The 12,456-nt window shown below is 44.8% G+C and overlaps 1 protein-coding gene and 1 long non-coding RNA gene across 5 annotated transcripts in view; one reads left to right on the top strand and one right to left on the bottom strand.

Annotated features, from left to right (window-relative positions):
- LOC129471876 (uncharacterized) overlaps positions 1–12,456 on the top strand; it is a 90,990-nt gene that overhangs the window by 24,797 nt on the left and 53,737 nt on the right. The window lies entirely within an intron of this gene.
- Positions 2,534–3,207, bottom strand: LOC129471875 (large ribosomal subunit protein eL36-like). Its single transcript, XM_055260942.1, is given in 3 exon segments — positions 2,534–2,629; positions 2,941–3,036; positions 3,038–3,207. Coding segments are annotated over 3 exon segments (333 nt in total). The 5' UTR covers positions 3,179–3,207.

Here is a 12,456-nt window from a genome sequence, read left to right as displayed (position 1 = left end):
CAGCTACTCAGGAGGCTGAGGTAGGAGGATGGCCTGAGCCCGAGAAGGCAAGCCTTCAGTGAGCCGTGATTGCGCCACTGCCATGCACTCTAGCCTGGGCAACAGAGTGAGACTCTATCTGAAAAAATAAAAAAAAAGTTAAATGTAGGTAGAGTGACAAAACATGCTGGGCAACCAATAACTTGTGCTGTTGCTCTCACCTGCTCTTCTGCACTCTGGTAGACATTTCAGAGAGTGACAAACTGTATTTTCTAGGCTTCCTTGCTAGCTGGCTTCTGTTTATGTTCTGACGATGAAAGGCATTGGTGTGATACTGGAGGATGGAAGGAGGAATTGACTCTCTTCCTGCTTTTGGATTCTGGTGGCATCTTTGGCCAGCAGAGGTAATTGATGGTGATGGCACTGGCTCCAGTGAAAATGGTAGTAATGCAGTGGCTCACGCCTATAATCCCAGCACTTTGGGAGGCTAAGGCGAGTGGATCACCTGAGGTCAGGAGTTTGAGACCAGCCTGGCCAACATGGCAAAACCCCATCTCTACTAAAAATACAAAAATTTGCCGGGCATGGTGGCACATCCCTGTAATCCCAGCTACTAGGAGGGCTGAGGCAGGAGGATTGCTTGAACCTGGGAGGCGGAGGTTGCAGTGAGCCGAGATCATGCCACTGCACTCCAGCCTGGGCAAGAGAGCAAGACTCCGTAATGGATCTGAGAGGTGGCTGCAGGGACAGGAGCAATGACTTGGAAGTAGACTCTTGGGTTCCTGTTTAAACAACTGGGATCCCACAGCCAACAGAATCCTTAGAGAATCCTCAGAGATCCTGTCTCTGAGTTTTGGGTAAGGTTTTTGTTCCTCTGTCCCAAGGTGGTAATGGTTTCCTGAAGTTACTGATCTTTGAGTAATCTCATCTCCCCTCATTTGATACTCCTTCCCTTTTAATACTCTTGTAGCCAGTTTCGTTATTAATTTATTCTATTTGAAATACCTAGACTGATTTTCTTGATTAGATCCTGATTGATATAGTACCTAGTCATCTTTTTTTCTTCCTTCTTTTTTTTTTTTTGAGACAGAGTTTTGTTCTTGTTGCCTAGGCTGGAGTGTAGTGGCACAATCTCGGCTCACTGCAACCTCTGCCTCCTGAGTTCAAGTGGTTATCCTGCCTTAGCCTCTGGAGTAGCTGGGATTACAGGCATGCGCCACCACACCCGGCTAATTTTGTATTTTTAGTAGAGATGGGTTTTCTCCATGTTGGTCAGGCTGGTCTCGAACTTCTGACCTCAGGTGATCTGCCCTCCTCAGCCTCCCAAAGTTCTGGGATTACAGGCGTGAGCCACCACGCATGAGCCACCATGCCCGGCCGTCTTTCTTCACTTGGCTTCTAGGATGCCACACAAGTTTTTCTCCCATTCTACCAGACATTCCTTTTCAGTCTCCCTTGCTGATTCTTCCTCTTAAACCTGACTCTTAACGCTGGGAATGATTTTCACTAAAAATTACTAACGGTGACTTTCTTTCCAGTATCCTGAAGATCCAAATTTATCTGTAATATAGCCCTATCACTCAACATAGGAATTCATCTCATTTTACATGTGAGAAAATGAAGATTTCTTGCCCTAGGGACTATTTCAGGAATATCATCTTGAGAAATTAGTTCACATATTGCTTCTACCTATGAGGCTGAGGCTTAGTCTCAGACTGTTAAAGCTGAAAAGAGCCAAAGAGATTTGCTCACTGGTAGGATATTCCTTCAGTAAAAAATCTACAGTCTAAGCTCTGGTCATCTTCTTTGCAGGTTTAGAAACTACTTTTCTGTTGAGCTTACCCAGAAACACACCAAATTTAATACAAATGCTTATACTTTTCAGGTGTTAATAATATAAAATGTAAGCAACCATTTTGAACAATGAATTGTTGATGATGGGCATTTGTGGTTTTACAGTAACTAAAGCATTCTAACAGTATTAAGTGTTCCAATCCATGAATATGGTATATCTCTCCATTTATTTAGATCTTTTTAATTTCTCTTAGTGATATTCTGCCAGAGTGGTCAGGATTGAAGTTTTGCACATTTTGTCAAATTTAAGAATGTACTTTTTGGGGGCTGGGTGTGCTGGCTTATGCCTGTAAACCCAGCCCTTTGGAGACTAAGATGGGAGGATCACTTGAGACCTGGGGTTTGAGACCAGCCTGGGCATCAAAGTGAGACCCATCTCCAAAAAAAAAAAAAAAAAAAAAAATAGCTGGTGTGGTGGCATGCACCTGTAGTCCTAGCTACTTTGGAGTCTGAAGCAGGAGAAGTGCTTGAGCCCAGGCATTCAAGGCTGCAGTGGACTATAATGGCACTGTTGCATTCCAGCCTGGGTGACAGAGCCAGACTCTATCTCAAAAAAATAGAAAATAAATTAATAAAAATAAAAAATAAAAAAGAATACACTTTTTATACAATTTTGTATTCAGCTTTTTTTTTTTCTTTTTCTTTTTCTTTTTTCTGTCAAGCTGTTCTTTATTTCAGGAAGAAGGGCAGGGCAAGGGGCTCAATCTTTCTTGGCAGTGGCTTTCTTCATGGCAGCCAGGACATTGCTCAGCTCCTCCCACTTCCTCTTGGCATGGATATGCATCCCCACCCTTTTCTTTTCTTTTCTTTTCTTTTTTTTGGAGACGGAGTCTCGCTCTATTGCCCAGGCTGGAGTGCAGTGGTGCAATCTCGGCTCACTGCAACCTCTGCCTCCTGGGTTCAAGCAATTCTCCTGCCTCAGCCTCCCGAGTGGCTGGGATTACAGGCATGTGCCACCACACTCGGCTAATTTTTGTATTTTTAGTAGAGACGGGGTTTTGCCATGTTGGCCAGGCTGGTCTCGAACTCCTAACCTCAGGTGATCCAACTGCCTCAGCCTCCCAAAGTGCTGGGATTACAGGCTGAGCCACTGTGCCCGGCCCCCACCCTTTTCTTGATAAACTTGGAGGTCTTCAGTAACTCCATGGCCTTGGAGACCTTCTGTAACTCCATGGCACAACACTTGTAAGGGGCAAAGCCACACCACCTCTCAGGTCATGTCCTGCACAAACTTGGTGTGTTTGGTCAGGCGCCTGTGGCAGCAGCTGTGCCTGGGATTGCTCACGTTCTTGGTTACCTTGTGGCCCTTGTTGAGGCCCATGGCCATAGGGTAGCGCAGAGCCATGGCTGCTGCTCTCCAAAGGCAGCCGTGGCAGAAGGCAGCCTTTTTTTAATAGTATTATTTCCAAAGCATTTTACCATGTCTTTAAAGGGGTTTATTAACATTGGTAATGGCTACATTAATTCAGGTGGCAACTTTTAAACCACTGATATTACTAGTTTTGCTTAATAGTTTTACTTAATGGTGATGGCTGCACTTTGTTTTATAGCATCAGCTTTGCTGTGTTAAACAGAAGGTCTAGTGTTGCACTGAGTCCCTTGGGGAAAGTAGTCTAGAGAAATTGCAGGCTCAGTTCCAAAACCAACATTCCAAATAAAGAGTGTTTTCAGTGAAAATGTCAGTTTACCTTGAATATTTTTCCAGTCATGTAAATAATCTTCATTTTTTTCCTAACATTAAATGTATTCATTTGTGATCTCTGAGCTGCTTTCATTATAATACAAATTTGCTATATTTCAGGGATTTTCTTGTAGGTAGAGGGGACTATTTTTTTTTTTTTTTTTTTTTTTTTGGGAACGGAGTCTCATTCTGTCACCCAGGCTGGAGTGCAGTGGCGCGATCTTGGCTACTGCAACCTCTGCCTCCTGGGTTCAAGCAATTCTCCTGCCTCAGCTTCTTGAGTAATTGGGATTACAGGTGCACGCCGCCACACCAGGCTAATTTTTTGTATTTTAGTAGAGACAGGGTTTCACCGGGTTGCCCAGGCTGGTTTCAAACTCTTTTTTTTTTTTTTTTTTTTTTTTTTTGAGACGGAGTCTCGCTCTGTCGCCCAGGCTGAAGTGCAGTGGCGCAATCTCGGCTCACTGCAAGCTCCGCCTCCCGGGTTCACGCTATTTTCCTGCCTCAGCCTCTCCAAGTAGCTGGGACTACAGGCGCCCGCCACCACGCCCGGCTAATTTTTTTGTATTTTTAGTAGAGACAGGGTTTCACCGTGGTCTCGATCTCCTGACCTCGTGATCCGCCCGCCTCGGCCTCCCGAAGTGCTGGGATTACAAGCGTGAGCCACCGCGCCCGGCCTCAAACTCTTGAGCTCAGGCAATCTGCCTGCCTTGGCCTCCCAAAGTGCTGGGATTACAGGCGTGAGCCACCACACCTGGCGAAAGGGGACTATTGATCTAATCTTGAATTCGAATGCTCTGTGGTACTCTATATTGCTATATGGCTGTGCTAAATGCCATCACAAATAGAATAAACAGTATATATAATTTGTTCATCTATTTCTTCAACAAGCATTTAACGAGCCACCTTCTAGTATATGCAGTGGGAATCTGTTATATTTTGGAGTTTCAGAGCTGAATAAACATAATATCTCTTGTCCAGGAACTTCCAGGCTTACCCCTGTTATGCTATATGATCACATTAGAAATAAATCAATGCAGGCCATTGCTGACACATTCCTGGAGGCCTGACTCATGCCCACTCACTCTTCTACCCTCCCTCTGCTTTGTTCAACTGTTGATAGAGTCCTGGGGACTCAATAGAACTATCACTGGCCAGTTTACCTGGATGAGAGTGTCTTCAAAAGCATCACCAACTTAGGACAGGACTGATTTCTTCCAGAATGCCCTAAATTCCCCCCTGCCCATTAACAGACTGCCAGGACAGATTCCTTGCAAATGTTGTGGCCAGTTGGGCCTGACCTCCCTCACAATCCTCTAATCCTTGATTTAATGTTCACAATATTAACATCCCCATAATCTGTAATACCCTCTATTACCCTATGACCTCTTCTTTCATAGCCTGCTCTCCATTCTACTCTGTGTTGCCTCTTCCCGCTGCTTTGCTCCTCCAAAGATTCCCCCTGCACCTGCTGAAGGCTCATCCCATGCTAAGCAAACCCTTCTAGAATGTAAGCTCTTCATGGAAACTCTGTCTCTACCTCTACATCTGTGCCTGACAGAAACCCAGACATCATCTGAGATTTCCTCTGTAGCTCTCTCAAAAGGATGCCACTCCTTGTCTACTTCTCAAATACCTGGGATCAGGAAGTGGGTAAGGATTCCTCTTTGCTTTTCAGGGCTACTTCTGAACCATTTCTAGTATAAAGCTCCTTGGTCTTTCAAATCTGCTATGACCCAGATATACTCCTGTCTGTTCTTCCCTCTCCCCAATTCCTGGCTATTCCTCTCATTTGTTGAAGGTTTTCAGAAATGGTATTATTAAGAACATGGGCTTTAGAGTCAGGTATGTCTGGGTTCCAGTGTCAGGTGTGCCACTTGCTAGCTGTGCAATCTTCAGCAAATTATAGTATTTAATCTCTGAGCTAATTATAGTACTTAATCTCCGAACTTAAATTTTCTTAGATGTAAAATAAGATAATGGCAATCAACTTGGAGAGTGGTTATTGGCGTTCAACATTCATTCAACTAAAAGTAAGTGGAATAAAATAATTATACATTGATATATGTTCTGTGAAGGGTTTAGGATAGAGAATAAAGGGGGCACTCCACTGTGGAGGAGATTCAAAGGGGAGGTGCCATTTGGGCTGAGACCTGAAGGAAGAGAGGGAGGGTTAAATGAAATAAAGCACACGGAACCACTTGGCACAGCACGGGCCCATAGTGAACTCAGTGTTAGTGGAAATCATTTTCCTGGTAAGGGTGGTGGCAGGGGTGAATGGCTTTCAAAGCTGCAGTAATTGCAAGCTGAGTTGATCCTGGTCCAAGTGACATAGTAGCATTATGCTCGGTGGTGGTAGCGGCAGCAGAAGCAGTAGTTTTTCTATCAGATCAGTTTTTCTCCTCTCTCTTCCCCTCCCCTCCCCTCCCCTCCCCTCCCTTCGTTTCGTTTCCTTCCCCTTCCCTTCCTTTCCGAGACAGTCTTGCTCTGTTGCTTGGGTTGGAGTGCAGTGGTGCGATCTTGGCTCACTGCAGCCTCTGCCTACTGGGTTGAAGAGATTCTTGTGTCGCAGCCTCCTGAGTAGTTGGGACTACAGGCGTGTGCCACCATGCCCAGCTAATTCTTTTGTATTTTTAGTAGAGACAACTGTTTTCCATGTTGCCCATGCTGGTCTCAAGCTCTTTTTTTTTTTTTTTTTGAGATGGAGTCTCACTCTGTCACCCAGGCTAGAGGGCAGTGGCATGATCTCAGCTCACTGCAACCTCTGCCTCCTGGGTTCATGCAATTCTCCTGCCTTAGCCTCCCAAGTAGCTGGGATTACAGGCACACACCACCATGCCTGGCTAATTTTTTGTATTTTCAGTAGACACGGGGTTTCACCATGTTGGCCAGGCTGGTCTTGAACCCCTGATCTCAAGTGATCTGCCTGCCTTAGCCTCCCAAAGTGCTGGGATTACAAGCATGAGCCATCGCGCCCAGCCTATAATAATTACATTTCAAAGGGTGGTAGCATTAAACCCATCTATCATCTTGAATTGTCTCAAGACAAAGACTTTTAAATTATGTGAGAAGAGGACTGGTGGAATACAGAGGTAAAAGTAAGGTCTTCAGACTTAAAAGCTGTATCTAAATAAGATCTTTTGATGTGGGTCATTCATGAAACTAAAGCAAACAGATGAAGCCTACTAAGATCTTGAAAGTTTGGATTGTCAAAGGGCCTGCCCCATTCAGCTGTGTCATTCAGCACAGCCTGTGACTGTTCGGCCCCAAGGCAGTTGATGGGGCCTGATCTACATGGTCAGGAGAGGTCTGCTAAAGCTCTTCAGCCTCTAGGAATGGCCTTCCCCACAGTGCCCTCCCCAGACGCAGCCATGGGGAATAGCAAGCAAGGAGAATCCTTCCAGAGAACAAAACTAAGGGCTGTAGATTGACCAGCCAAGGAACTCTACTGCAGGGATAGCGAGTCCCCACTACTCCTGCCCTGCAGGACTGTACAAGTGCTATGGACCAGAGACAGCTGAGTGTTCGCCATGTTCTTTTTTTCCCAAAGGGAGTTTTTATTGCACTTATCCTGTTAGGGAGAGATAAATTGTCTTTAAGCTTATAGATCTCTAGTCATGAGAAGCCACATCCTGACCCTAATCCTCTAGAGATCCTGGACTTTGAGCTGGATTTAGTAACTAGATGTAACTTTATTGCTGTATCCCTTGGGGAGGGCCAAATGCATTTCCTTTTTCTTTCTTCTTCTTTTTTTTTTTTTTTGAGACCGAGTCTTGCTCTGTCTCCCAGGCTGGAGTGCGGTGGTGTGGTGGTGTGATCTCAGTTCACTACAACCTCCACCTCCCGGTTCAAGTGATTCTCCTGCCTCAGCCTCCTGAGTAGCTGGGATTACAGGCATGCGCCACCATGCCCGGCTAATTTTTGTATTTTTAGTAGAAATGGGGTTTCACCATGTTGGCCAGGCTGGTCTTGAGCTCCTGACCTCCAGTGATCCACCTGCCTCGGACTTCCAAAGTGCTGAGATTACAGGTGTGAGGCACTGTGCCTGGCCTCCAAATGCATTTTCTTCACGGGAAGACAATGTGTTTGAATGTTGCTAGCCAAAGGGAGGACCGTGGCAGCAACTGCTTATTTCCTATCTCAAATCTACTCTCTCTCTTTCTTTTTTTTTTTTTTTTTTCCTGAGACGGAGTCATGCTCTGTTGCCCAGGCTGGAGTGCAATGGCACGATCTTGGCTCCCTGCAATCTCTGCCTTTATTTCTTTTTAATAGAGAGCCCTGGAGGCCGGGCGCGGTGGCTCACGCCTCCCCGAGTAGCTGGGACTACAGGTGTCCGCCACCATGCCTGGCTAATTTTTGTATTTTTAGTAGAGGCGGGGTTTCACCATGTTGGCCAGGCTGGTCTTGAACTTACGACCTCAGGTGATCCGCCCACCTTAGCCTCCCAAAGTACTGGGATTACAGGCGTGAGTCACTGCGCCCGGCCCTAAAAAGTTATGTTTGCATCCTAACCCCCAGTATCACACAATGTGATTGTATTTGGAAATAGGATTGTTGCAGACATAATTAGTTAAGATGAAGTCATTGCCGTAGTCTGAATAGTCACCCTCTCACCATGCATATGTTGAGAGCCTGATGGCCAAGGTGATGGTATTAGGAGGTGGGGGGCCTTTGGGAGGTGATTGGATCATGAGGGTGGAGCCCTCAAGAATGGGATTAGTGTCCTCATAAAATAGACCCCTTCCAACATGTGAGGACACAGTGAGAAGGCTCTATGAGAAATTAGACTTTCACCAGACACTAAATCTGCTGGCACCTTGATCTTTTTTTTTTTTTCTTTTGAGACAGGGTCTTGTTCTGTTGCCTAGGCTGGGGTGCAGTGGCGCAATCCTGGCTCATTGCCACCTCTGCCTCCCTGGTTCAAGTGAATCTGCTGCCTCAGCCACCTGAGTAGCTGGGACTATATGTGTGCACTACCACACCCGGCTAATTTTTGTACTTTTAGTACAGACAGTCTCACCATGTTGGCCAGGCTGGTCTCAAACTCCTGACCTCAAGTGATCTGCCCACCTTGGCCTCCCAAAGTATTGGGATTACAGGTGTGAGCCACCATGCCCAGCCCTGCCACCTTGACCTTGAACTTCTCAGACTCCAGAACTGTGAGAAAAAATTTCTGTTGTTTATAAGCCACCCAGTCTGTGGCATTTTGTTACAGTAGCCCAAATAATCTAAGACAGTAATAATGGAGTAGGGTGGGTCATTAATCCAATATGATTGGTGTCCTTATCATAAAACAACATGAAGACACAGGTGGAGAATGCCCCATGTGATGGCCCAGGCAGAAAGTGGCATGAGATGGCTAAGAAGAGGGGAGGAAGGATTCCACCCGGAGTCTTGAGGGGGTGGAGGCCCTCTGACACTTTGATTTTGGCTATCTAACCTCTAGAACTGTGAGAGAATACATTTCTGTTGTTTTCAGCTCCCTAGTATGTGGCACTTTGTTCCTGAAGCCCTAGTGCCCCCTCTCATCCATCCATTCTCCACCCTAGGTCACCAGGCTCTCATTTTGCCGCAAGAGCCTCTAAACTGGTCTCTAAGCTTCCAGTGGAGTTTCCTTTCCATTCATGCTCCATGCAACAGCCTGAATGAGTTTTCTAAAGCTCAAATTACTCATCTGTTCACACACCTTTCAGTGGCTTCCCAGGATGCTAAAGATAAATTCTGAATTCCTCACCTGATACAAAAGGCCCTATGTGCCTTCCCAGCATCAATTTGTACCAGACTCTTTTTGTTGCTCTCAATGACTGCAACTCCCCCAGTGTTCCTACTGTCTGACCTCTGGGCTTTTTTTCTTATTTTTATTTTTTAATGAGATGGAGCCTGACTCTGTCGCCTAGGCTGGAGTGCAATGGCGTGATCTCGGCTCACTGCAACCTCTGACTCCAGGGTTCAAGAGATTCTCCTGCCTCAGCTTCCCGAGTAGCTGGGACCACAGATGCCCGCCACCATGCTCAGCTAATTTTTGTATTTTTAGTAGAGACGGGGTTTCACCATGTTGGCCAGGCTGGTCTCGAACTTCTGGGCTCAAGTGATCTGCCCGCCTCGGCCTCCCAAAGTGCTGGGATTACAGGCATGAGCCATCACGCCTGGCCGGACCTCTGGGCTTTAATTCCCATTCGATGTCCCTTCTCCCAAGAAGCCTCCTCCTAACAGTTAGTGCCCCTGCTATATGCTCTCTTCAAGCCCAGTTCTTACCCCATCAGAACACAGATTCCATTTATTATGATGCACACTTGCCTGTCTATCTGCCTCCCGAATCTGTAAATTCCTCAAGGGCAGAGCAGTGTTTTCTTCAGCACTGAATCATCAGTGACCAACAGTGACTGTCCCATTTCAGGTGGTCAATTCATTGGATTTAGGGGAGCAGACAGCTGACTCCTCTTACTATCTTTTTCTCCATCAGTTTCATATTTTGGAAGATTTTAAGCATTAAACACTGTTAATTAAGTTAACCTTTGTGGACTTACGAGAGGATTAATGCATGGTTTTCTTTTTTTCTTTTTAAAATATCGAAAACAGCTTGAAGAATCTCCAACCTGTTTTCTTTTTTGGGAAATAACTTATCACCTGGTGATCCTGGGTTTTGAATGTAGCCAATTCCCCTAGGTAAAGAAACTGAGGCTGAGAGAGGTGAAATGACTTGTCTAAGGTTTACAGTGAGTTAATAATGGCACCAGGCTAAAACTCAAGTTTCCTGACTTCAAATCCAGGATTCTTTCTGCTGTTTTATAATAGACAGGGCTTCAGGAGACCTGGTATAGCCAGTTATGTGCTGGTAAATGTTTAACAACTGGCTCCATAGGAGGAAAAAAAAAAAGGTCTTGATTTATAGCATTTGTCAATTTCTGTGGTGTAAATAACTGTACCTCGTCTAATTTCAAGCTACCTGAAGTAACTCAACATAAGGGTTGATTCAAGCAGACTCCAGCACACTACTAGATATAGCCCCTGATTTTAGACTTTGCACGTTTCTATTCTGGAGAAACTTCCATGCCCTCTTTCTTTTTTTTTAATTTTTAAAATTAATTTTTATTTATATTATATTAATTTTATTTTTATTAAATAAAATTTATATTTTATTATATATATAATTTACATATTATTTTATTTATATTATATTAATTTTATTTATATTAAATTTATAAGGCATTATTCCTTAATCTTTTTATATGTTCTAGAAGAGTTTAAGCTACCTTAAATTCATATACCCTCTTTCTTAAAAATTTGGAGTGCTTGGAGACTCCCATCCCCCAGACACTGGCTGTTGCCAGAACACGCAAAACTCTTGCAGTCAGATGATGCAAAAGGCTATAAATAAAAATAAAGGATCCCAAAGGAATGACCTGCTGAAAATATGACAAGATGGAAAACTCGTATAAGTAGAGAGTGCTGTTCATGGTCATGTGTTAGAACCAAAAGCCAGCGATGAAGTCTGGAAAGATGAATTAATGGGATACGAGTCCCTAAAGCATTTAGGCCGGGAGGAAGTGCCACCTCCTCTCCGTAGCTTTCTGATTTATCTCGGGCAGAAATAATTCCTCCTTCCTTAGTAGATCCCAAATACTTACATTCAGTTGCTTTTTTTATTTTTAGAATTGCATTGCATGTAGAATGTATTTTACAGAATACATCCAAACTCCTTAGTTTGGCAGAGAGGTCTTTTATTGAATGAGTTTTCAAAGAGGTGGGTGGGACAACAGGAAGAACACAAGCTTTGGAGCTTGATTGATTCTGGGTTCAACTCCTGCTGCACCGCTTACTGCTGTGAGACTTCAGGCCAGTTTCCTAATCTAGGCCTCAGTTTCTTCATTCTTTTTTTCGAGACAGAGTCTTGCTCTGTTGCCCAGGCTGGAGTGCAGTGGCACAATCTCGGCTTACTGCAACCTCTGTCTCCCAGGTTCAAGCAATTCTCCTGCCTCAGCCTCCCAAGTAGCTGAGATTACAGGTGCCTGCCACCACGCCTGGCTAATTTTTTTGTATTTTTAGTAGAGATGGGGTTTCACCATGTTGGCCATGCTGGTTTTGAACTCCTGACCTCAAGTGATCCACCTGCTTCGGCCTCCCAAAGTGCTAGGATTACAGGTGTGCGCCACCGTACCCGTCCAGTTTCTTCATTCTTAAATACCTTCCTTATAAGGTTGACACAGACGGAAATGACAGAAGGCATGTCAGATGTCTAATACACCACCTGTTATGTGTTAAGGATGCAAGAAATGATCTGTCCTCTCCTTTTACAGGTGAAACATTTCCTGCTTGTTCAAATCTTCTTTATATTTTTGGAGATGTGCTTTCCTATTAATGAATTAGTTCATTTACACAGACTCCTAACAAATATTTAGAGCAAAATTCTCTGTGGACTGAATCTCCGATTCTGCTGTCTTTAATGTCTAGTGGTTTTGTTTGTTTTTTTGAGACAGGGTCTTGCTCTGTCACCCAGGCTGGAGTGCAGTGGTGCCATCGTGGCTCACTGCAACCTCTTCCTCCTGGGTTCAAGTGATTCTCCTGCCTCAGCCTTCTGGGGAGCTTGGATTTCAGATGCCCACCACCATGCCTGGCTAATTTTTGTATTTTTAGTAGAGATGGGGTTTCATCATGTTGGCCAGGCTGGTCTCAAACTCCTGACCTCAAGTGATCCGCCTGCCTCAGCCTCCCAAAGTGCTGGGATTACAGACATGAGCCACCACACTCAGCTTAATGTCGAGGGTTTTCCAAGACTAGGACACAGATAAATTCTTGGGCTCAGGGGTCAGGTATACCCCTTCCCAGGCAGAAAGTAAGATACCATGAAAATTGTTCTTAAATGTGATCTAAGTACTGCAGGAAGATGATAAGGGGGCCTCACCAAATGGAGGATGTAACCAGATGTGACACTGGTACCCCTG

This window comes from Symphalangus syndactylus, chromosome 22, assembly GCF_028878055.3.
Source record: "Symphalangus syndactylus isolate Jambi chromosome 22, NHGRI_mSymSyn1-v2.1_pri, whole genome shotgun sequence".
Taxonomy (NCBI): domain Eukaryota; kingdom Metazoa; phylum Chordata; class Mammalia; order Primates; family Hylobatidae; genus Symphalangus; species Symphalangus syndactylus.
The sequence above is the reverse complement of the archived record's forward strand: the minus strand, read 5'-3'. Positions and strand labels throughout refer to the sequence as shown.